Below are 24,092 nucleotides of genomic sequence, written 5' to 3'. Positions count from 1 at the left end.
AATATGAGAACACATAGCTTTAAGGACATTTGCAAAACGATTGCCTTTCTCTTCACAAACTACTAAAAATAGCATGTAAGACTGATTAATAAATGAATGAATAAATGATATAGCTATGCAAACTAATGCATTTGTCGTTTTATTTTTGCCTAATTATTTCCACATCTCAGTCAGCACTTTATTTTTTTTCTTTTTTTTTAATATATTTTATTGATACTTTACAGAGAGGAAGGGAGAGGGATAGAGAGCTAGAAACATCGATGAGAGAGAAACATCGATCAGCTGCCTCCTGCACACCTCCCACTGGGGATGTGCCCACAACCAAGGTACATGCCCTTGACCGGAATCGAACCCGGGATCCTTCAGTCCGCAGGCCGACGCTCTATCCACTGAGCCAAACCGGTTTCGGCTACTTTATTTTTTTTAATATACGTTTCAATTAGAATAGTCACACAGCACCACAGTCAAAGAATGGCCTCTGAGACAAATCTGGCCCACTGCTTGTTTTTGTACGGCCAGTGAGTTAATAATGGTTTTTACATTTTTAAATGGTTGAAGAAAATTCAAAAGAAGAGTATTTCATGACATGTGAACTTATATAAATTTCAAATTTCTGTGTCCATAAATAAAGACTTATTAGAACACAGTCATGCCTAAAATTTTTACTACCTGATGGTACAGAAAAAGTTTGCTGACCCCTAATATAGTATGTCACTAACTTGGTACCTAAATTTATAAATATATTGCCAACATGAAATTCCTGTAAATATCTTGAAATATGCAAAATCTCCATATATCAAGTGAACTCGTATATAAATATTTATAACCACAATGTCTATCAGAAGCCATTGACAAGAAATGAACCAAAAGTTGAAGATTGTAAGTTTGTGCCTGGATACTGAAATATCAGCTCAGTAAATTGTTTGAAAAATGGACAATTATTTCCACTTTAAATATCTAAAACTTCAGGGTTAACTCATTTCTTTCAATCCCTCTTCACTCGCTCTGTCAGAAAAAGGAAAAGTGTGTGAAATATTTTATGCCTAAGGCTGCTACTGGATCTTTAAAAATAGCAACTACTACAATAAAATTACAACACCTTTTAAAAATATATATTTTTATTGATTTTAAGAGAGAGGGGAAGATAGAGGAAGAGAGAGAAACATTGATCATCGGCTGCCTCTGACATGCCCCCTATCAGGAATCAAGCCAGCAACCTGGCATGTGCCCTGACTTGGAATCAAACCAGCACTCATTCAGTGCATGGGGCAATGCCCAACCAACTGACCCACACCAGCTAGGGCAATTGCAACACTTTTTAGAAATCTTTAAATATCATTCATTCCTTTCCCCCGCCACTATCCAAATAAACAACAAAAAAGAAATATTCCTACCATTTAAAATTTTCACAATTCCTATTATCTTTGTTTTATAATCAATACTTGGCATACATATATACACCATGTATGACTTCTTTCAGGCCAATACGTAATTGTTCAGTAAATTATTATTTCAGAGCACTTACTGGCACCCTATGAGATTTGAGAAAAAGGTAAAGATTCTAAAAAAAAAAAGTATCAAACTAACTGCTATAAAATAGTTAGAAATGAGAAAAACAGCCCTAACTGGTTTGGCTCAGTGGATAGAGCATCGGCCTGCGGACTGAAGGGTCCCAGGTTTGATTCCGGTCAGGGGCATGTACCTTGGTTGCGGGCACATCCCCAGTGCGGGGGTGCAGGAGGCAGCTGATTGATGTTTCTGTCTCATCGATGTTTCTAACTCTCTATCCCTCTCCCTTCCTCTCTGTAAAAAATCAATAAAGAAATTTAAAAAAAAGAAATGAGAAAAACATGCCACATAGTGTTTCATTTATATATTGAACTCCATTAAAACTGTTGGTTTACTATAAAAATGTGTTAGCTTGGCAAACATTGTTTGCTAATTTCTTAAACTAAGTTATTACCAAATCTACTTCTTATGTAACAATATCAATAAAAACCATTTTTTATACATTACTTAGTCAACTATATAACTGGCAATTTAAGAAACTCACAATGAATGGGGCCAGGTAGATACTTGAAATATCGCAGGACCACTTAGTAAAGGATATGATAACCATAATGCTGTATACTTTAAACTATTACAGAATGACATGGAATGTGAACTGTAATTAAAAAATAACAAATAAATAAATAAGAAACTCACACTGTCTTCCACATCTCCAGTCTTCCAGCCTTTTAACAGCATTTTAGACACAGGTATCTGGAGTTCATTTTCTAGAATCTGTTTAATCTCTCCTGTATAAAGAAGAAGAGACTGAATATTACTTCAAATTAATGCAATCAACACTTGGTCATATCCAGGGCTAGCATTCATGTTAGACATATCTGATGAGTGAATAAAAAAAATTTCAATAATCCAAGCTTCAAATCTTGATCAACAACATGTAGCCCTTTGAAGAACTCAGGCTTCAATATCAGTTAAGAGAAAAGACTCCACAATTAATCCATTAGGTAGTTAATTAATTGCATATCTTTTTTAAAGATATCGACATCAGTGATTAAAGGTTTGAAGAGAAACAATCTATTTTAAACCAATCAACGGACAATACCGATTTATGTTCAGCATATGGTAGGAGTAGCAGGTAGAGTATAAAACCCGAGTCATTGCCCTAGCCAGCTTGGCTCAATGGATAGAGCAGACAGAAGGGTCCCAGGTTCGATTCCAGCCAAGTGCACATGCCTGGGTTGCAGACTCGATCCCCAGTAGGGTGCATGCAGGAGGCAGCCAATCAATGATTCTCTCTCATCACTGATGTTTCTATCTCTCTCTCCTTCTTCCTTCCTCTCTGAAATCAATAAAAAATATATATATTTTAAAAATAAAATAAATAAAACCTGAATCATTATAGGAAAAGCAAATTTCTGAAGGAAGATTTGGGTTGAAGTTTCATCTTGAAAAAAATCAAATAACTTGTCTATTCTTAGTTTTTCCATCTATAAAAGAGGGAATAATTATGCCTATCTTCTCTACCTCTAGGGTCCAAGCATGATAGAAAATAACCCCAATAAAAGTAGCTAAGCCTGGCTGGTGTGGCTCAGTGGTTGAGCACCGACCCATGAACTAAGAGGTCCCCAGTTCAATTTCCAGTCGGCGCACATGCCTGGATTGTGGGCTCCACACCTAGTGTGGGGTGTGCAGAGGTAGCAGATCAATGTTTCTATCTCTCTATCCCTCTACCCTCCTCTCTCTAAAATCAATAAAAACATATTTTAGGGGGGAAAAAAGTAGCTGAAAAAAAGCCAATAATCTAGAACAGCAACTGTTAAAGAGAAAAGCAACAGAATTTCAGAAAAGGAAACAAAAACATGGTGGGTCAAACAGGGAAAGCTTTGTGAGAGAGATGAGACTTAAACCCAGCTTGAAGAAAAACTGGGTTTAAACCAAGCTTTAAGTATAACTGGATTGTGAAAGAGCCAAACCGAAGGCAAAGATATTCAGTTTTGTAAAGACAAAGACTGAAAGGTATAAAGGCAATAATAAAAATGATTCTAATGAGAAATAGTAAGGAATCACAATTTCCCCAGTGCTCCATAAATTTTTATCAGGAATCAAGTCTACTTATAAATCAATCAGTTAATTTCTGGCACTAAAGTTTATTAAACAGATTGTTGAATCAAAATGTACAAATATTTCATACATCTGCTTTTATTATGTTGGTGCTGGTCTATAATTTTAGATTAACACATAATTCAATTCCAATTATAAGTGATTGAATACTGAAAAAACTGTTATGTATTTAAAGAAGAAAATAATTCCATTCCATATATTAAAAGAGGATAAAGTAATAGAAGAGGGGGAAAAGCTTATGTTACATAAGTTCTATGGAAACACAGCTGCCTAAGTAAGGAATGCTACAAATAAACCCTTCATGGACTTAGTGACATTTTTGTACTTTCTTAAAGAAAATTCCCATATAGGCACTTTGGAATAGTTATTAAATATAATAAAAATAATTCTGGTTCAATACTTCAGAAGCATAAATTTTTATGAACTCCGGCCTTCAAAAATGTCACTGCTGACAAAAGATTGTTCTGTTTACAGAAATGGTAGAAAGGTAAGCCATACTTTTTTATATCAAACACATATAAATATCACCTTTTCGCATGTGGCTAAGTTGTATTTCTAGAACTATACTTGTCTTAGATACCTATCTTCACTTGACACCACCCCTTCAGATTCTTGGAGACACTCTTATCATCCATAACCTAAAAGAAGTTTCTTAAAGGACAAACAAAAAGAGATTTTCAGTTAAAGTCCCAGTTACTCTTTGCAGCCAGTTGGTGGAACAAAGACTATATAAAACAAATAGCATTTTGTACCACAAGTAGAGAGAAACAGAAAACAAGAGCAGAATCATGACAGCAACCTGAGTTCCTCATTTTAAAAATTATTCTCTATTGTTTTCAATTCCTTCTTCTGTATAGTGGGATGATAATTATAGGACTAACAACACTGGGTTGCTGTATTAAATGACATACGGCATGAAAAATATTGTGTATTAGAATGTATTCAATATATACAAGGGTCTCAAAAAATGTTCATTATTTTGAGTTGTATTGAGTAAGGAAATACATATTAAGGTAATAACACAGTACTTGACCACTACAGGTTTTTAATAAACAATAGTAATTGTTTCAAAGATACCAAAATAATTTTGGGCAGGTAAGTGCTAGAATGCAGCAAGTTTCAGAAAAAGAATTCATATCTGGATCTGCCTGGCTCCAAAGACCTTAATACAAAATGGCATGGCCACTATGGTAGCCTCATACATTACTTGGTAAATTATGAAGATATGCTGATGTCATCAAGGACAGTCCATTGATTTGCACAATATTTATCTGGCATGGGATTAATATGCAAAATATATAAAGAACTCATAACAACTCAATAGCAAAAACAAGAAATAATCTAATTTTAAAATGGGCAAAGGACCTGCATATTTTCTTAGAGAAGATATACAAATGGCCAACAAGTACACAAGAAGGTGTCGACATCACTAATCATTAGAGAAATGCAAATCAAAACCACAATGAGATATCCCCTCATACTTGCTAAAATAGCTACCTTCAATAAGACAAGAGATAAAGAGAGGAGGAGAGAACAACTAAGATGGCAGCATAGGTAAACACCTGAAATTACTGCCGAGCACAACCATATCAAAACTACAACTAAAAGACAAAATGAATATCATCCAGAACCACAGGAAGGCTGGCTGAGTGGAAATTCTAGAACTAGAAGGAAAGAGAAAAGCGAATTGAGTCCAGTAGGAAGTGCGGAGGTGAGGTAGGGAGGCGTGCGCGCACAAAAGGGGCTGGCAACTGAGTACACTGTTGTCTTTTTCAATCGGGAGGGAGATACAAGCTGCCGACTGCTCTGAACTCCAGTTCCGGGTGAGATTCTGGGGACCCAGACTCATACGGGGAGAAACTGGACTGTCTGGCATCTGGCCGGAACATAAGGGGGGGGCTTTCTCTCAGAGGTGTTAGCAGCGATCATTGTTCCTGCACAGTGCCGCGGGACACAGAGAACCGGGGTCCTCTTTGGGGCAGGGCTGACGGGCAGCCATTGCTGTTTGCTCCACCCTGGTGATACCCTGAGACCCTGCCCTACCCAATTTACAACCCCACCCAAGCTGTGCACAGACGCTTTTGCATATGAATGGCCTGGCCTTTTGCAATCTAAATATAACAAACGGCAGCTGGGTCAGAGAACCCTAGAGCCGCCAAAAGAAGGCCCAAGGCTCCACAGCAGCTTGCATTGCTTCACAGATGGGCTTTATATGGGCACCTCCAAACCCAAAACAAAGAGGAGGAATCTGAAGATCTCTCTGTAGCTCCTGCTGGGTGGCTTCAGAAAGTCGCTGACTTTGCACCTCCTTGGAGATCCAAGAGCCAGTGTACCCAGTGGTCAGAGTGAGACCCCAGACTACAACTCTTCACATCCGTAAGAGACACACTCAGGGGGCAAATTCAGTGAGTGCCAAAGCCCCACTGAAGCAAGTCTTGCCCCATAAGGGTGTCTCCAACATAGCATTTCTCCCATTCTAGACACAACTGGTCCTCACAGGCAAGTGGCCTGGAGGTCAACTCCTCCCAGTGATACCAACAACAATCAAGACTTAACTACAACAAGACTGTGCACACAGCCCACAAAGGGGTGCACCAAGAGTGTCCACCTTACGTAATTAGGGAGGCTGAGCCACTGGGCCCTATAAGACACCTAGCACACAAAGCTACTCTATGAACACAGGGAAGCAGCCAAAATATGGAGACAAAGAAACAGGTCACAAATGACAGAAATGGAGGAAAGCAAACTACTGGATATAGAGTTCAAAACCACAGTTATAAGGTTTTTCAAGAATTTTCTAGAAACCTCTGAGAAATATGGTGAGACCCTCAAGGATATGAATAAGGACCAATTAGAAATTAAGCATACACTGACTGAAATAAAGAATAATATACAGAGATCCAACAGCAGACTAGAAGATCCCAAGAATCAAGTCAAAGATTTGAAATATGAAGAAGCAAAAAACACCCAACCATAAAAGAAAAAAGAAAAAAGAACCCAAAAATATGAAGATAGTGCAAGGAGCCTCTGCAACAACTTCAAGCGTACCAACATCAGAATTATGGGGGTGCCAGGAGAAGAAAGAGAGCAAGATACTGAAAACCTATCTGAAGAAATAATGACCGAAAACTTCCACTACCTGGTGAAAGAAATAGACTTACAAGTCCAGGAAGCGCACAGAACCCCAAACAAAAGGAATCCAAAGAGGACCACACCAATACACATCATAATTAAAATGCCAAGAGCAAAAGACAAAGAGAGAATATTAAAAGCAGCAAGAGAAAAACAGTTAGTTACCTACAAGCTGATTTCTCAACAGAAACTATGCAGGCCAGAAGGGAGGCAAGAAATATTCTAAGTGATGAAATAGTAACAACCTACAACCAAGATTACTCTACCCAGCAAAGCTATCATTTAGAATTGAAGGTCAGATAAAGAGGTTCACAAATAAGAAAAAGCTAAAGGAGTTCATCACCGTCAAATTAGTATTATATGAAATGCTGAAGGGTATTCTTTAAGAAGAGGAAGAAGAAAAAGGTAAAGTTAAAAATTATGATCAACAAAATGACAACAAATACATATCTATCAACAAGTGAAACTAAAAATCAAATGAATAAAAAATCTGACCAACAGAATAAAATGGTGAATATAATAGAATCAGGGGCATAGAAAGAGAGTGGACTGACAAATCTCAGGTGGGAAAGGGGTATGGGGGATGCAGGAAGAGACTGGACAAAAACTGTACACCTAGGGACGAGGACAGTGGGGGGGTAAGGGTAGGGGGTGGGAACCGTGAAGAGGGGAGCTATTGGGGGGAAAAGAGGAATAACTGTAATAATCTGAACAATGAAGATTTATTTTTTAAAAAAAAAAAAGAGCGAGGAGGACATGGGAAAAAGTGAACCTTTATGCACTGCTGGTGGAATTGTATATTGGTATATTAACTATGAAAAACACTATGGAGTTTTCTCAAAAGATTAAAAACAGAACTACCATATGGTCTAGCAATTCCACTTCTGGGAATATATCTGAAGGAAACAAAAACACTAGGTTGAGCCCTGGCTGGTTTGGCTTAGTGAATAGAGCATCAGCCTGTGGACTGAAGGATCCCAGGTTCGATTCCAGTCAAGGGCACATGCCTAGGTTTCAGGCTTGATCCCCATTGGGGGACGTGTAGGAGGCAGCCAATCAAAGATTCTCTCTCATCATTGATGTTTCTATCTCTCTTTCCCTCTCCCTTCCTCTCTGAAATCAATAAAGATATATTTAAAAACAAAACAAAAAAAACACTAGGTTGAAGTACCCCCATGTTCACAGCAGCAGCATCCTATATAATAAAAGGCTAATATGCAAATCAACTGAACGATGGAACAACCAGTTGCTATGACATGCACTGACCAACAGGGAGACACTCAACACAAGAGCTGCCCCCTGGTGGTCAGTGTACTCGCACAGGGAGAGCACCACTCAGCCAGAAGCCAGGCTCAAGGCTGGTGAGCAGAGCGGTGGTGGCAGGAGCCTCTCCCGCCTCCGTGGCAGTACTAAGGATGTCCAACTGACATCTTAGGCCCGCCCCCCCCCCCCCCGAGGGCTCCCGGACTACGAGACGGTGCAGGCCGGGCTGAGGTACCCCACTCCTGAGTGCACGAATTTTGTGCACTGGGCCTCTAGTATATGATAAAAGGCTAATATGCAAATTGACTGAACGGTGGAACAACCAGTTGCTATGATACACACTGACCACCAAGGGGCAAACGCTCAATGCAGGAGCTGCCCCCTGGTGGTCATTGCGTTCCCACAGGGCAAGTGCCACTCAGCCAGAAGTCGGGCTCAAGGCTGGTGAGCTCAGCGGCAGTGGTGGGAGCCTCTACCACCTTCAGGGCAACACTAAAGATTTCCGACATCCACTGAGGGCTCCTGAACTGCAAGAGGGCACAGGCCAGGCTGAGGGGACTGCTACCCCCCCCCCCCACCAAGTGCATGAATATCATGCACTGGGCTTCTAGTCAACTGTAATAGCCAAAACAACCCAAGTGTCCATCCCTGGATGAATGGAGTTGTGGTGCTCTTCATTTATTTGTGTTAATCTAATTTTCCTGCTGGTATCAATTTCTTCCAGCCTGAGAAACTTCCTTTATCATTTCTTACTGCTTTTGAATGTGATAAAAAAAAATTTTTATTTACTCTTCATTTCTGAAAGACATTTTTGTTAGATATAGCATTCCAGGTTGACATTTTATTCCTTTAGTATTTAAAAATATCACCTCTCCTGCCTCCCATTGATTCAGAGAAGAAGGCAATAGTCATTATTTTTAAACTAGAGGCCTGGTGCACAAAATTCGTGCACAGGGGATGGGGGTTTCCCCTCGCCCCAGCCTGCACCTTCTCCAATCTGGGACCCCTCGAGGGATGTCTGACTGCCCTCTCACAATCCAGGACTGTTGGCTCCCAACCACTCACCTACCTGCCTGCCTAATTGCCCCTAACTGCTTCTGCCTGCCAGCCTGATCACCCCCTAACCACTCCCCTGCCAGCCTGAATGATGCCTAACCACTCCCCTGCCAGCCTGATTGATGCCTAACCAATGCCCTGCCAGCCTGATCGAAGCCTAACTGCTCTCCTGCTGGCCCGATTGCCCCTGACTGCCCTCCCCTGCAGGCCTGGTCCATCCCAACTGCCCTGCCCTGCAGGCCTGGTTCCCCCAACTGCCCTCTCCTACAGGCCTGGTTCTCCCAACTGCCCTCTCCTACAGGCCTGGTCCCCCCCAACTGCCCTCCCCTGCAGGCCTGCTCACCCCCAACTGCCCTCCCCTGCAGGCCTGGTCCTCCCCACAACTTCCCTCCCCTTCAGGACTGGTTGCCCCCAACTGCCCTCCCCTCCAGGCCTGTTCCCCCTCAATTTCCCTCCCCTGCAGGTCTGGTCCCTCCCAACTACCCTCCCCTGTTAGCCTGATCGCCTACAACTGCCATCCCCTGCTGGCCATCTTGTGGTGGCTATCTTGTGCCCACATGGGGGTGGCAATCTTGTGTGTTGGAGTGACAGTCAATTTGCATATTACTCTTTTATTAGAAAGGATGTCTCTTTCCCTATATGACATGTATTTTTGTTTCCTCACCTGGTACTCCTTTAAAATTTTTTCTGCTACTGATTTTCAGCAATTTTATTGTGGAGTGGTTTCCTTTGAGTTACTCCTGCTTAGAGTTACTAATAAGCTTCTTAAATCTGTGAGTTTATAGTTTTCATCAAATTTGGGTAATTGTGTGCTATTATTTCTTTTACATTCCCCCCTTCAAAAAGCCGCTCTGTTTCTGGGACTCTAATCACACATATATTAGACCACTTTATATTTCCCCACAAGTCACTCAGGCTTTGTTCTTATCACCCTCCTCTATATTTCTGCTATATGTACTTCACTTTGCATTGTTTTTAGTGCTATGTCTTAAAATTTACTGATATATAATCTGTTAAATCCTAATGGGCAAATTTTTTATTAAAGATTTTATATTTTAGCTCTAATATTTTCATTTGGCTCTTTTTTAATATATTTTTCATTTCTTTCCTCAATTTCAGGGTTTTTTTTTTTAATTGCCTAAAGTTTTACATATGTCTCCTTTTTACCCAATTGACCCCCCACTCCCCAGCCATTCCCACCCTGGACAAGCCCCCACCGCCCCAGTGTCTGTGTCGATTGGTTATGCTAATATGCGTGCATACAAGTCCTTCGGTTGTTTTTTCATTTCTTTCTTCATTAATTTCTTAATTTCTTTAAATGTATAAGCATATTTAGAAAAGCTTGCTTTTTAAATCTTCCTCCACTAATTTCATTATTTTTGCCATTTATAGATGTAAATAGAGGCCTGGTGCACGAAATTCATGCACGGGGGGGGGGGGGGTGTCCCTCAGCCCAGCCTGCACCCTCCAATCTGGGACCCCTTGAGGGATGTCCGACTGCCCGTTTAGGCCTGATCCTGTGGGCCTAAACGGGCAGTTGGACATCCCTCTCACACTCCAGGATTGCTGGCTCACAACTGCTCGCCTGCCTGCCTTCCTGATTGCCCATAACCGCTTCTGCCTGCCAGCCTGATCACCCCCTAACCACTTCCCCGGCAGCCTGATTGATGCCTAACAGCTCCCCTGCCTGCCTGTTTACCCCTAACTGCCCTCCCCTGCAAGCGTGGTCACCCCTAACTGCCCTCCCCTGCAGGCTTGATCGCCCCCAACTGCCCTCCTTTGCAGGCCTGGTCCCTCCCAACTGCCCTCCCCTGCTGGCCATCTTGTGGTGGCCATCTTGTGTCCACATGGGGGCAGGATCTTTGACCACATGGGGGCAGCCATCTTGTGTGTGGAGTAATGGTCAATCTGCATATTACTCTTTTATTAGATAGGATAGAGGCCTGGTGCACGGGTGGGGGCCAGCTGGTTTGCCCTGAAGGGTGTCCCGGATCAGGGTGGGGGTTCCCTTGGGGCGTGGGGCAGCCTGGGTGAGGGGCCTGTGGTAGTTTTCAGGCTGGCCACGCCCCCCTGGCGACCCAAGCAGAGGCCCTGGTATCTGGGATTTATTTATCTTCTACAAATGAAACTTTGTAGCCTGGAGCGGAGCCAAGCCTTCTGCTCGCTCCGTGGCAGCAGCCATTTCTGTTGGGATTTATTTATCTTCTATAATTGAAACTTTGTAGCCTTAAGTGGAGGCCAAGACAGGCCAGGGCTTCAGAAGCTTTGCTTCCTCCATCGCCAGGGGCAACCCTAGCCTCCTGCTCTCTCCAGCTCCATGGCTGCCGCCATTTTGTTGGGATTTATTTATCTTCTATAATTGAAACTTTGTAGCCTGGAGTGCAGGCCTGGGCTGGCCAGGGTGTGCGGAAAGTTTGGCTTCCTCCATCGCTGAGGAAACCCAAGCCTCCCTCCTGCTCTCTCCATGGCCACAGACATTTTGGTTGGGTTAATTTGCATACTCGCTCCTGATTGGCCTGTGGGCGTGGCCTGTGGGTGTAGTGGAGTGATGGTTAATTTACATATTATTCTTTTATTAGATAGGATTTTAATTTCTAATTTTTCTTCAGTTTATGAGTCACATTTTATTTCTCATGTCTACCAGTTTTTGACTGAATTCCAGACTTTATAAAAAGTACATTAATGAGTGTTCGCATTTAGTGGTTTGTGTTTAAATGGCCCTTAAGTGTCATACCAATCAGGTCTTTTGAGACTTCTTTAAAACATTGCGGGGGGGGGGGGGGGGGCTTTGAATTAGAGCAGTGATTCTCAAAAGTATAGTTTACAGATTCCTGGCATTCCTTGAAACTGATTCCAATGACATTCATTTTGTTTTCATCTGTGATAGTCATGGATGCTTTTTTATTTCTCCTTGGGGTGATGAAATTGAGCTGGGAAAAAAGCTCTTTGAACGTAGTTTTCATTGCTTTCTACAATTTTTAAAATTTGTTTTGTGGGCTGTTGGTATTGTAATTTTTAATTGCCTTTCAAAAATGGACGTTTAAAATAATGTCTAGTCTCACTGAATAGTTAGATATCTCAGTTGCTCTTGGGTCAACTGGCTTACAGACTTTCTCACTCGCACACACAGATTTATTAGATTTTCAACTTAACTTGATTCAACTGATTATGCTTAATACCCAAGATTCATCTACTGTACTACAGGTTTGTTTTCACAGCGATAAATCTTCAGTTTTTGGTTTATGATTCCACTCTACAAAAGACCTGTGGAAGTGATTTATTACTTGGTATTTGGAGATGATGCATTTGATGGTTTTTTGGAAAACTTTTCACTCCATGCTCAGATGTGCTTCATTGTCAAGCACATATTTAGATTAGTTTCTTGAATTGTAATGATCTGCTTCTATTTAAAAATAAAAATTTGACTGATCTATTGCCTTAGTGTGCTAGAGACCTCGAAGAGCAACTGCTACCCTTATTCACTGACTGTGGTCCCCTATGGCATAGTCAGTCACCAGGTTAGTGACATGCATCAGAAAAAAAAAAAAAAAAAAAAAAAAAAAAAATTGACTGAAAATGAAAAAAAAAAAAAAACATGTCAACATTTGGTAGATCTTTATGACAAAGTGAACCAATATTTTCCAAATGACCATTTTATAATATTACAAAATCATGCACTTAAAGTAAAGGTATTCCACTTGATTTTAAAATAACAGAATGCTAGAAGCTGCAGCCCTGTAGGTTGCTTGTTGTAAAGTAAGACAAAGATTCTTAAATAAGACAAAAATAAAAAATAAATAAATAAATAACAGAATGCTGTATCTACATTGATATGGTTTCAGATGATACATTACAACTAACCTTTAACAACTACCTCTTGCCAAGTTTTGGTTCAGTGTCAAATAAGAATTCTGTATAATAAAAGCTTAATATGCTAAGTGTCCGGTCGTCTAGTCATCCATTCAACCAATCAAAGTGTAATATGCTAATGGTATGCTAAGGCTGCTCAACTGCTTGCTATGACGTGCACTGACCACCACGGGGCAGACACTCTGACTGGTAGGTTAGCTTGCTGCTGGGTCCGGCTGATTGGGATTGAGAGAGAAGAGCCGGACATGCCCTGGAGCCCTCCTGCAGCCCCTCTCCAGCTGGCCAACCTCCCATGTCCCTCCTAAGCCCTGATCATGCACTGGTGGGGTCCCTCGGCCTGGCATGCACTCTCTCGCAATCCGCGACCCCTCGGGGGATGTCGAAGGGCTGGTTTCAGCCTGATCCTGCAGGCCAGGCCAAGGGACCCCACTGGTGCATGAATTCATGCACTGGGCCTCTAGTATCAAATAAGACTATAAGACTATTATCTGAAAGGGCTATTCAAATACTCCTCCAATTATATACCGGTTTTCTTAAAATATTTCAACGGAAGTAACACATTGCAACAGAAAGAATGGAGAAGCAGATAACAATCCAGCGATCTTCTGCATAGCATTTGAAGACCTTGCAAAAATGCAAAACAATGTCCTTTTGCTCAGTACTGTTTGTGCTTTTTTGGAAAACTATCTTTTACAAAGAATCTTATTCATGTTAACATCTAATGTTTTCATTATTGCTGTTTGTTAATAAACTAGAGGCCTGATGCACGAAGATTCGTGCAAGAATGGGCCTTCCTTCCCCTGGCTGCCGGCACCACCTTTGCTCTAGCCAGAGCCGCCTTTCTGCTCCGGCCCGAAGCTGCCTTTTCACCTTCCCACCTGCCCAGAGGCCCCAAGCGGCTGTGGTGTTGCAGAACACCTGCATCCCGCCCCCACCCCCAGCAGCTCCACGCCTGTGTATGCAAATTAACCTTCCATCTTTGTTGGGTTAATTTGCATACTCACTCCTGATTGGCTGGTGGGCGTCATGAAGGTACGCTTAATTAGCATGTTACTCTTTTATTAGTGTAGACTAGAGGGCCGGTACACAAATTCGTGCACATTCAAAGGAAATTATTTAGAATATTTTAATAATCACTTTTCGCCCTTTCTCTATAATAGAAGTGTCAACCAAATTCACGATCGACAATGACAGATCAAAACATGCGTGCGATTGGCGTCAGCGAGAGCTTTATATATAGATAAACTTGCTTAATTAGATCTGCTTTCTGATTCAGCTAAACTTTTTCCAGCCCAGTGAAGCACCCCAACTTTTCTTTCGGGTAACTGTCAGCAACACAGCAGTAAATATCAACACGGAGAAGATTATTATTGTAGATCATGCAGGGAGAACAAAGGATAAAATATTTAACTGCAGCAGTGTTTGACTATATTCTCCACAGTGAGAAAACATGAAGTCATTTTCAAGGTCCACCATTTCTTACTTCTTTGCAGTCGGGTCAAGTTTCTAAACTTTCTAAATCATCGTTTCCAGCTAATGAAAAGAAAATAGGATTCTACTGAGTCTCCTATCTACCTACTCCAGGACTTCTATGAGGATCAAATGAGATGAGGCACATGAAAATGCTTCACAGACATTTGGTTAAAGTGTAACATGTTTGTACCTGGCTATAAAGCAAGTCGTTTTCCTGGGCTGAAGAAACTGCAAAGAGGCTAGTCGTCGCTAGGGAGAGGAAGCCAGGTGTTACTACATGACATCATTACCCAGCACCCACAGCCACCGTTTCCTGGCTGGGCTGGGCTGTGGGCCACATTTTGCACCATGGGGTCTGAGCAGCATTGGCTGTGATTTGGTGGGCTATCGCTCCAGGGTGAAGGCGGGGCCTGTGTCCCACTTGGGTGAAGCCGAGTGTTGCTTTCTCGGCACCAGGTCCACAGTGCCATCTCTTTGTAAATGGCCAGTACGCATCACGGCAGCTCCTGCGTTGAGCATCTGTCCTCTGGTGGTCAGTGTGTATCATAGCCACCGGTCAGATGGTCGGAGGGACACAGCATATTAGCCTTTTATAAATATAGATACTTAAATTTCTCAGTTTTAATTACTAATATGAAAAATGTTCCTCTGGAGACTCTAATAATTGTCCCACATGTTCAACAAGATCTCTTTCCTCTGGGTAAAAGAAATTTAATGGTCTCCTAATCCTACCTATGAGCTGAAAAAATTGTTTGGCTTACCCTATGATGTACAGATTACTATTCAAAGATTTGAAAATAATACAATCCAGATTTCTGGAGTTTTTCCTCTATGTAGCTCTCTTTTCTCTATTTCTCCACCCTTTACAGTTCAGTCATTTCAGCCTCATGGATCTCCAACTCTTTTTTTTTTTTTTTTTTCTTTTTAAACAAGGCAAAACTGTTAGGCTCTGCTTGGGTTCCCTATCCCTGAAGAGTGGTCTAGAAATTCCCTGCAGGCAGAAATCTGAGGCAACTAGAGTTTACCTCATCTGCTTCTTTTTCCTCAGGGATCACAGGCCAACTGTGCTGCCTAAACATAATTGTTTCAGTATTTTGTCGTTTTCTAAATGCTTACAGCAGGTAGCATCCAAATTAGTCCTCTGATCCTTTGAGGGCAGAAACAGAAATTCTTGTAAATTTTAATTTCTCGTACAGAGTTATTACAAACAAAAATCCCAATGTTTTCCCTGGTTTGAACACTTCAGAAAAACTAACCAGACAAAGATGTAGCTCATAAAAGCATTATTAGAACATTATTAGGCATATTAACTGTATTTTGCTTACCTTTACATTGGAAATTACGATATTTTTACATTCACGCAGTTTTATATTCCCATGAATCCTAAATTATTACATATAACAATTTATTTTATAGATTAACATGGATATTTCAAATGTTACTGAGTATAATAAATGTTTTTGCTTTTTTGTTTTTAACAGCAACCTTTCTCAAGAACTTTCCAGTTTTTAGAGAAGAGAAAGCTAAAAAGAAAGGAAGAAAGAAAGAAAAAAGCCTACCTCAAATCTTACTCAGCAATTACTCTAAACAGATTTTGGCCTGCCCAACGGAGAAATAAGTTGCAAAAGGTCATTCTGTTTAGTCTGCTATACTCCAATAAATTGAAAACAAATTTACAAATACTTTATCTGTCATTTAAGTGACTGAGAAAAATAATTTTATGTAGTTTTTATTTTCCTTCAGATTTAATAAATAGTTTTAATAAATACACTGTCTATAGAATTTATTACCTTCTTTTAAAATCATATTGAAGAAATCTGTGATTTAAGTTTATAGTAATAAACCTTTATAATTTGTAGAAAACTGAACACGGGGGATTGTAAAGGATTCTATACTGGAGGTGTACTAATACTTTCCAAGCAGAACACATCACACTGTTGCAATGTTATGATCACTAGGATGAAAGCGTTATGTCAGTTCCATCACTTCATGACGCCTACTTGAAGCCAAATTATAGGCACTCTCTGGGCCTCAAATTCCACGTTAACTTTTTTTTAACTCAGAATACATTTCATATCAATGCCACCTATTACCATTTTTTAAACTTAAAAAGCATAAGGTGACACTAAAAGGTTAAAACTGCCCCCAAAAGAAAATGAGGCAGCCTATCTCAGTAGACACAATAAGGAAATCAAACCTGCCATTTGTGTTCTGCTTGGAAAGTATTAGTACATTTCTAGGTTTATTAGCTCAGAACCTCCTCATGACAACCCAGCTACGTCCAGTAGCTATGACATGCAATGACCACCAGGGGGCAGGCGCTCCAACCAATAGCTATGACTTGCACTGACAACCATGGGGCAGACGCTCAACACAGGAGCTGCCGAGCTGTGGTGACCTGGCAGCTGCGGTTCCTGGGTGATGCACCGGGAACCAGAGAGGAGTGAGCCCAATTCCAGGATGTATCATCACCCGAGAACTGCCCTCTCGCAATTCGGGGCACCTCGGAGAATGTCAAAGAGCCGGTTTCAGCCTGATCCCTGCAGGCCACAGCGAGGGACTCCACCCGTGGACGAATCTGTGCACCAGGCCTCTAGTAATATTATAATGAAGCTAAAAAATTCCTATAAACATTGCACAGTTATACCACAAGTTGTACATCCACTCATTACTTGATAGACAATGGAGGTGTTCTAGTTTGTGGCCTTTATGAATAAAGCTGCTGAATATTCATGTGCAGGTCTTTTGGGATTATGTTTTCATTTCTCGTGAGTAAATACCTAAAAACAGAATTGCTGAGTCATATGGAAAGTACATGTTTTACATTGCAACAGTGGTTCTCAACCTTTTTAATGCCACGACACTTCATAACTAATTTTGCTACTGTTATGAATCGTAATGTAAATATCTGTGTTTTCCAATGGTCTTAGGCAACCCTGCTAGCGGTTCTCAACCTGTGGGTCGCGACCCACAGGTTGAGAACCGCTGCTGTAGAGCCTAAGATTTTATTGCCCACTTGCACCACAGAGCCTAAATATTTTCTTCCAGTCTTTAGCTTATCATTTCATTTTAACAGTAGCAAAATTACAGTTATGAAATAGCAACGAAAATAATTTTATGGTTGGGGGTCACCACAACATGAGGAACTGTATTAAAGTGTCGCGGTATTAAAAAGGTTGAGAACCACTGCATTGTACGATCCCACCAAACCATCTTCAAAAGTGTATCATTTTGTATTCCTACCATGGAAATTCCAGTTGCTCTGCATTCTTATAAGCCCTTGGCATACATTTTTTTAAATTTTAGCCATTCTAATAGGTGCATAGTTGTAGCTCATTATGATTTTACTTTGACTTCCCTAATTGAACATCTTTTCATGATTATTTTCTACCGATATCTTTTTTGATGAAGTGTCTGTTAGAATCTTTGCCTCCTTTTTATCGGGTTTGGCTTCTTAAGATTAAATTTTAAGAGTCCTCTAAATATTCTGGATACAAGTCCTTTATAAGGTGTTTTGTAAATATTTTCTTCCAGTCTTTAGCTTATCATTTCATTTTCTTAAGAATGTCTTTCAGAGAGCAGTGTAGAATTTTTTTTAAGTTCAATATTTCAATTTTTCTTTTATGGTTTGTGCTTTGGGTGTCCTATCTAAAAACAAAAACAAAGAAAACTGTGCCTAACCAAAAGCACAGATATTCTGTAATAAACTTTATAGTTTTAGCCCCTTACATGTAGGGTTGTGAATTAATTGGGGCTAATTTTTGTATATTGTAAAAGGATTAAGGTTCTTCTTTTTTGGCATTTGGATATACAAATGTGCCAGTTGAAGAGTATATATTCCAAAACTGATTGACCAGGCATATATATTTCTAGAATCTCTATTCTGTGCCAATGACCTATGTCTATCACATTTGCCAATACATATTATGATTACTGCCTTAAAGTCAGGCTTAAAATTAGGTGGTATAAAGCCATCCAAGTTTGTTCTTTCTCAGAATTGTTTTGAACAGTCTACAACATTTGCATTTTAATTTAAATATTAAAATCAACTTTTCAATATATTTTACTTAAAGCTGAAATTTTTATTGGAATTGAACTAATTCTATACATCAACGTGGAAGGAAAAAAAATGAAATTTTAATGGAGTCCTCTAATTCATGAACATGATATATTCTCTCCATTTATTTAGGTCTTTAATTTTTTCAGCAATATTTTGTAGCTGCAGAATAAGGACTTGGATATTTCCTGCTATATTTATCCCTGGGTCATTTTTTTTTTAAATATATTTTATTGATATTTTACAGAGAGGAAGGGAGAGGGATAGAGAGTTAGAAACATCGATGAGAGAGAAACATCGATCAGCTGCCTCCTGCACACCTCCCACTGGGGATGTGCCCGCAACCCAGGTACATGCCCTTGACCGGAATCGAACCCGGGACCCTTCAGTCCGCAGGCCGACGCTCTATCCACTAAGCCAAACCGGTTTCGGCCCTGGGTCATTTTTAAAAATAATATTGTAAAACGGTATTTTTTTAAAATTTCAGTTTCTAATTGTTTGTTACTAATATAAAGAAATATATCCTACTACACTGCCAAATTCATTTTTAAGTCTAGTAGTTTTTTGATGAAGTCTTTAAATTTTTCTATGTATACCAATTTGGATACGTTTTGTATCTTCTTGTCTGATCGCTGTGGCTAACATGTCCAGTACTATGTCAAACAGGAGTAGTGCAAGTGGGCATCCCTGTCTTGTTCCTGTTCTTAGAGAAAATGGTTTTAGTTTTTGCCCATTGAGTATGATGTTGGCTGTAGGTTTGTCATATATGGCTTTTATTATGTTGAAGTATGATCCCTCTATTCCCACTTTGCTGAGAGTTTTTAACAAGAAAGGGTGTTGGATTTTGTCAAATGCTTTTTCTGCATCAATTGATATGATTATGTGATTTTTGTCTCTCAATTTGTTTATGTGATGTATCATGTTTATTGATTTGTAGATATTGTACCATCCTTGCATCCCCAGAATAAATCCCACTGGGGAACCAGGGGTAGGTGGCGGGGGACACAGTTGGTGCCAGGCCAAGGCCCCCGCCCCGCCAGTCACCCCACACACAGAGGGCAACCCACGGCGGGGGCAGGGACGGGGGCGGGGACGGCGAGTAGGCAGGAATGTGAAACCTCTCAGTCCCTTCCCCTGCCCATCAGGCTCTGATCGCCCAATGGCAAATGGGGAACCAGGTTGGGTGGCAGCGGGGGCGGGGCCAGTGAGTGGGCAGAACGGCCAACCTCTCGGTCCCTCCCCCCAGCCCACAGGCTCCCATCACCCGATGGCAAACGGGGAACTGGGGGTGGGTGGCAGAGGATGCGGGTGGCACCAGGCCAAAGCCCCCACCCTGCCGGTCACCCCACACACAGAGGGCAACCCGCAATGGGTGTGGGCTGGCGAGCGAGCAGGGGGTAGGGGGTAAGAGATCAACCAAAGGACTTGTATGCACGCATGTAAGCATAACATAGACAATAGGGAGGGGTGAGGGAATATGCTGGGGGGTAGGGGTGGCCGGGGAGAGGTCAATGTGGAAAAAAGGAGACATATGTAATACTTTAAACAATAGAGAATTTTTTAAAAAATTAAGAGTTACCATATGATCCAGCAATCTCTCTTCTGGGTATCTACCTCGAAAACATTTATTCACAAAGATATGTGCATTCCTATGTTCACTGCAGCACTATTCTTGGTGTCCAAGACATGGAGACAATCAAAGTGTCCTTTAATAGATTGTAAAGATCAAGGACAAAGAAGATGTGGTACATATACACTATGGAATACTATTCAGCCATAAAAAAGATGAAATACTGCCATTTGCAGGAACATGGATGTACTTTGAGACTATTATGCTAAGTGAAATAAGTCAGTCAGAAAAAGCTAAGAACCATAAGATTTTACTCATATGTGGGATGTAAAACTGCAATTTATAGACACAGACAACAGTATGATGGTTAGCAGAAGGAAAGGGGGTGGGGACAGTAAAAGGTAAAGGAGGCCAAATATATGGTGATGAAAGATAATTTGATCTTGAGTAGTGGGCACACAATGCAATATACAGATCATGTATCATCGAAATGTACACTGGAAACCTCTATAATCTTATTAACCAATGTCACCCCAATAAATTCAATTAAAAACAAAAAAACTGACTAAAACACTGGCTCTGGGTTTGAATCCCCGCTCTACCAATTATTGGATATGCAACTATGGAAGTTACTTAAGCTTTCTGAACCTCAGTGCCTTCATATTCAAAATTAAGTTAAATCAGATCATGCATGTAATTAGCATAAATCCTTGGATATAATAGTTACTCAATAAATGCCATCACTGTCCTTATAAAAAAAATTATAGTCAGATTGATAAACAATAAAATCACTGCCTTAAATTAATATGCATACCATTGCTAAAAGTATTTAAGCACCCACTAAGTGACCTTCCTTAAGATAAAAATATGAAAAAAACTGCTTACTTCTTGCCCAGTTAAACTAGATAGGTGTTTTTTTATCTTTATTGTTGAGAGTATTACAGATGTCCCTCTTTATATCCCCCCATTGCACCCTCCACCTGGCTCCCATCCCATCCCAGGCCCTCACCACCCTACTGTCTGTGTCCATGGGTAATGCATATCTATATATATATAAGGTTAATATGCAACGTGTCCCCTCAGGAGTTCGACTGAGAGACCAGGAGTTTGATCGCTCACTATGATGTGCGCTGACCACCAGGGAGCAGCGCAGAACATGGCAGACGACCAGTGGTGGCGGTGGGGCCCTGAGAGAACAGGGAAGGAGGAGGCGGGAAGGTGGGGAGGCAGGGGGAACTGTGTGGTGGCAGTGTGCAGGCAGCAATGGAAGGAGACGGGGAGATGGGGATGTGGGGACATGGTGGGCAACTAGTGGCGCAGCGAGGTGCTGAGGGAACAAGGAAAGGAGGAAGCGGGGAAGCAGGGAGAACCACGCAGTGGCAGTGCGCCGGTGGCGAGGGAAAAAGGCGGGGAGGCAGGGAATTGCATGGTAGCAGCTCGAGGGTGGTGTGGGAAGGAGAAGGCGGGGAACCTGATGGGCCCTGATTGCCAGCCAGGCCTAGGGACCCTACCCGTGCACGAATTTCATGCACCAGGCCTCTAGTATGCATATAGGTTCTTTGGTTAATCTCTTCCTGCCCTCCCTCCCCCTTCCCTCTGAGATTTGTCAGTCTGTTCCATGTTCCCAAGTCTCTGATTATATTTTATTCATCAGTAATTCTGTCCATTAGATTCTTTGTTCGTTTATTTTGCTTTTTAGATTCAATTGTTGACATATATGTATTTATTGCCATTTTATTGTTCATATGTTTGATCTGTTTTACTTTTCTTCTTCTTCTTAAAGAAGACCCTTCAACATTTCACGTACTACTGGTTTGGGGGTAAACTCCTTTAGCTTTTTCTTGTCTGTGAAACTCTTTATCAGACCTTCAATTCTAAATGATAGCTTTGCTGGGTAATCTTGGTTGTAGGTCCTTTTTTTCGTCACTTTGAATATTTCTTGCCCTCTGGCCTGCAAAGTTTCTGTTGAGAAATCAGCTGACAGTCTTATGGATACTTCCTTGTAGGTAACTGCTTTTCCCTTGTTGCTTTTAAGGTTCTCTCTTTGTCTTTAATCTTTGGCATTTTAATTATGATGTAACTTGGTGTGGGCCTCATTGGGTTCATGTTGTTTGAGACTCTTTGTGCTTACTGGATTTGTTAGTATATTTCTTTCACCAGGTAGGGGAAGTTTTCTATCATTATTTTTTCACATAGGTTTTCAGTTTCTTCTCCTTAGAGCACCTCATAATGCGAATGTTGATACACTTGAAGCTGTCCCAGAGGCTCCTTACACTATCTTCTTATTTTTGGATTCATTTTTGTTGTGCTGATTGGGTGTTTTTTGATTCCACAACACTGATTTGATCTTCGGCATCCTCTACACTACTCTTGATTCCCTGTAAATTATCCTTCATTTCTGACTAGTTCTTTTTTATGTCATTGATGATCCAAGTTCTTTGAAGTTCTCGCAAAGTTCTTTTAGTATCCTTATACTCTTTATCTGGAATTTTGCTTGCTACATTTAGTTCTTTTTTCTGGAGATTTCTTGTTCTTTCATTTTTGACATGTTTCTTTGTCTCACATTGTAGTTGCTTCTCTGTGTTTGGTTCTATGTATTAGGTAGAGCTGCTATGTCTCCTGGAATCGGTAGAGTGGCTTTGTGTAGTAGGTGTCCAGGAGGGCCCAGGGGCTCAGCCTCCCCAGTCACCTGAGCTGGGCACTACAGGTGCACCCCTCTGTGGGCTCTATGCACTGCCCTGTTGTTGAGCCTTGATTGCTGTTGGTGTCACTCAGAGGGATTGACCACCAGGCCTATTGGCAGTGTATACCAACTGCAACTACAGCAGAAGAGCTGTTGTGCAGGAGACACCCCTATGGAGCAAGACTTGCTTCAATGGGGCTTTGATGCACACTGGGTTCGCCCCTTGAATGTGTTACTCATGGATGTGGCAAGGTTGTAAATTGGCATGGTCTGAAGCTGACCTCCAGGTGCACTGGCTCTGGAGCCTTCTGGAAGGCGCAAGGTCAGCTACTACCTGGGCCCTGGCCTGGGGCCATCAGGCATGAGCTACAGAACAATTTGCAGATGGCTGCTACTTGTGATGGGCTTGGAGGTACCTAGGAGAAGCCAAGCTGCGAATCTTGGGAAGCTGCTGCTAGTGCCAGGCCTGGGGCCACTTATAGAGAGGTATGGAGCCAGCTGCTGCTTGTCTGGGAGATTTTCGGAAAGTCTGAAGCCTGAGCCAAGACAGGGCATTCATATGGAAAAGCCACAGCCAACAGTTTGAGTGGGACTGCAAATTGGGTCAGGCAGGGTTTCAGGAAGTCACCAAGGCAGGGGACTACTCAGATATCCCTCCTGATGAACAACACACCAGAGATTTCAGACTAACCCATTCCATGCCTTCGTCCTTCCTACAGTCTCAATGTGGTTTCTTCCTTAATTCGCTAGTTGTAGGGCTTCCATTCAGATAGATTTCAGGTGGTTCTGATGATGGTTATTCTCTATTTTAATTATAATTTTGATGTGGTTGTGGGAGGAGGCAAGTGTAGCATTTACCTACATTGCCATCTTGACCCTCCTACTAGACTAGGTTTTACAAAACCCTCCAAACCCATTAATCTCCATGAACCAAGAAATCATTGATTCTCTTGTGTCAATTTTCACATCTACTAGTATAACATATAAAGCAGTAATACACTAATTGTCTGTTATGGTGTCCCAGTAACAACCAATTTGCATATTGACAGACCAGCAGGGTGTAGGCAGCCAGAGCCAAGTTCCCAGGGGTCTGAGGAGAGTGCCTGACAGGAGCCCAGACTGCAAAGAAGGAAGAGGAGGCAGCCATGAGCAGCTATTCCAATCCCTCTGCACAGACATCCTACCCCAGCCTCCGCACCTCCGGGGGGACGGGAAGGCTGACCGGACGGGGAGAAGACCCAGCCTTGGGGGTAGCTGCAGCCTGCACCTTCGACTCCCGATCTCTTCCCCCACCACTCCCGCCACCCCCACCAGGGGTGTCCACAACAACAGCACGCTGGCGACCACCTATCAGCGTT

General features: G+C 41.5%; 1 protein-coding gene across 2 annotated transcripts in view; it reads right to left on the bottom strand.

Moving 5' to 3' along the window:
• FAF1 (Fas associated factor 1) overlaps positions 1–24,092 on the bottom strand; it is a 389,848-nt gene that overhangs the window by 281,198 nt on the left and 84,558 nt on the right. For both annotated transcript variants that reach the window (XM_080652360.1, XM_080652361.1), the window contains one exon: positions 2,206–2,297. In XM_080652360.1, the coding sequence (XP_080508486.1) occupies positions 2,206–2,297 (92 nt within the window). The remainder of the gene's footprint in view (positions 1–2,205; positions 2,298–24,092) is intronic.

Source organism: Plecotus auritus (genome assembly GCF_963455305.1).
Source record: "Plecotus auritus genome assembly, chromosome: 2".
Classification (NCBI taxonomy): domain Eukaryota; kingdom Metazoa; phylum Chordata; class Mammalia; order Chiroptera; family Vespertilionidae; genus Plecotus; species Plecotus auritus.
Note: the sequence above shows the minus strand (reverse complement) of the source record. Positions and strands in the feature narration are given on the sequence as shown.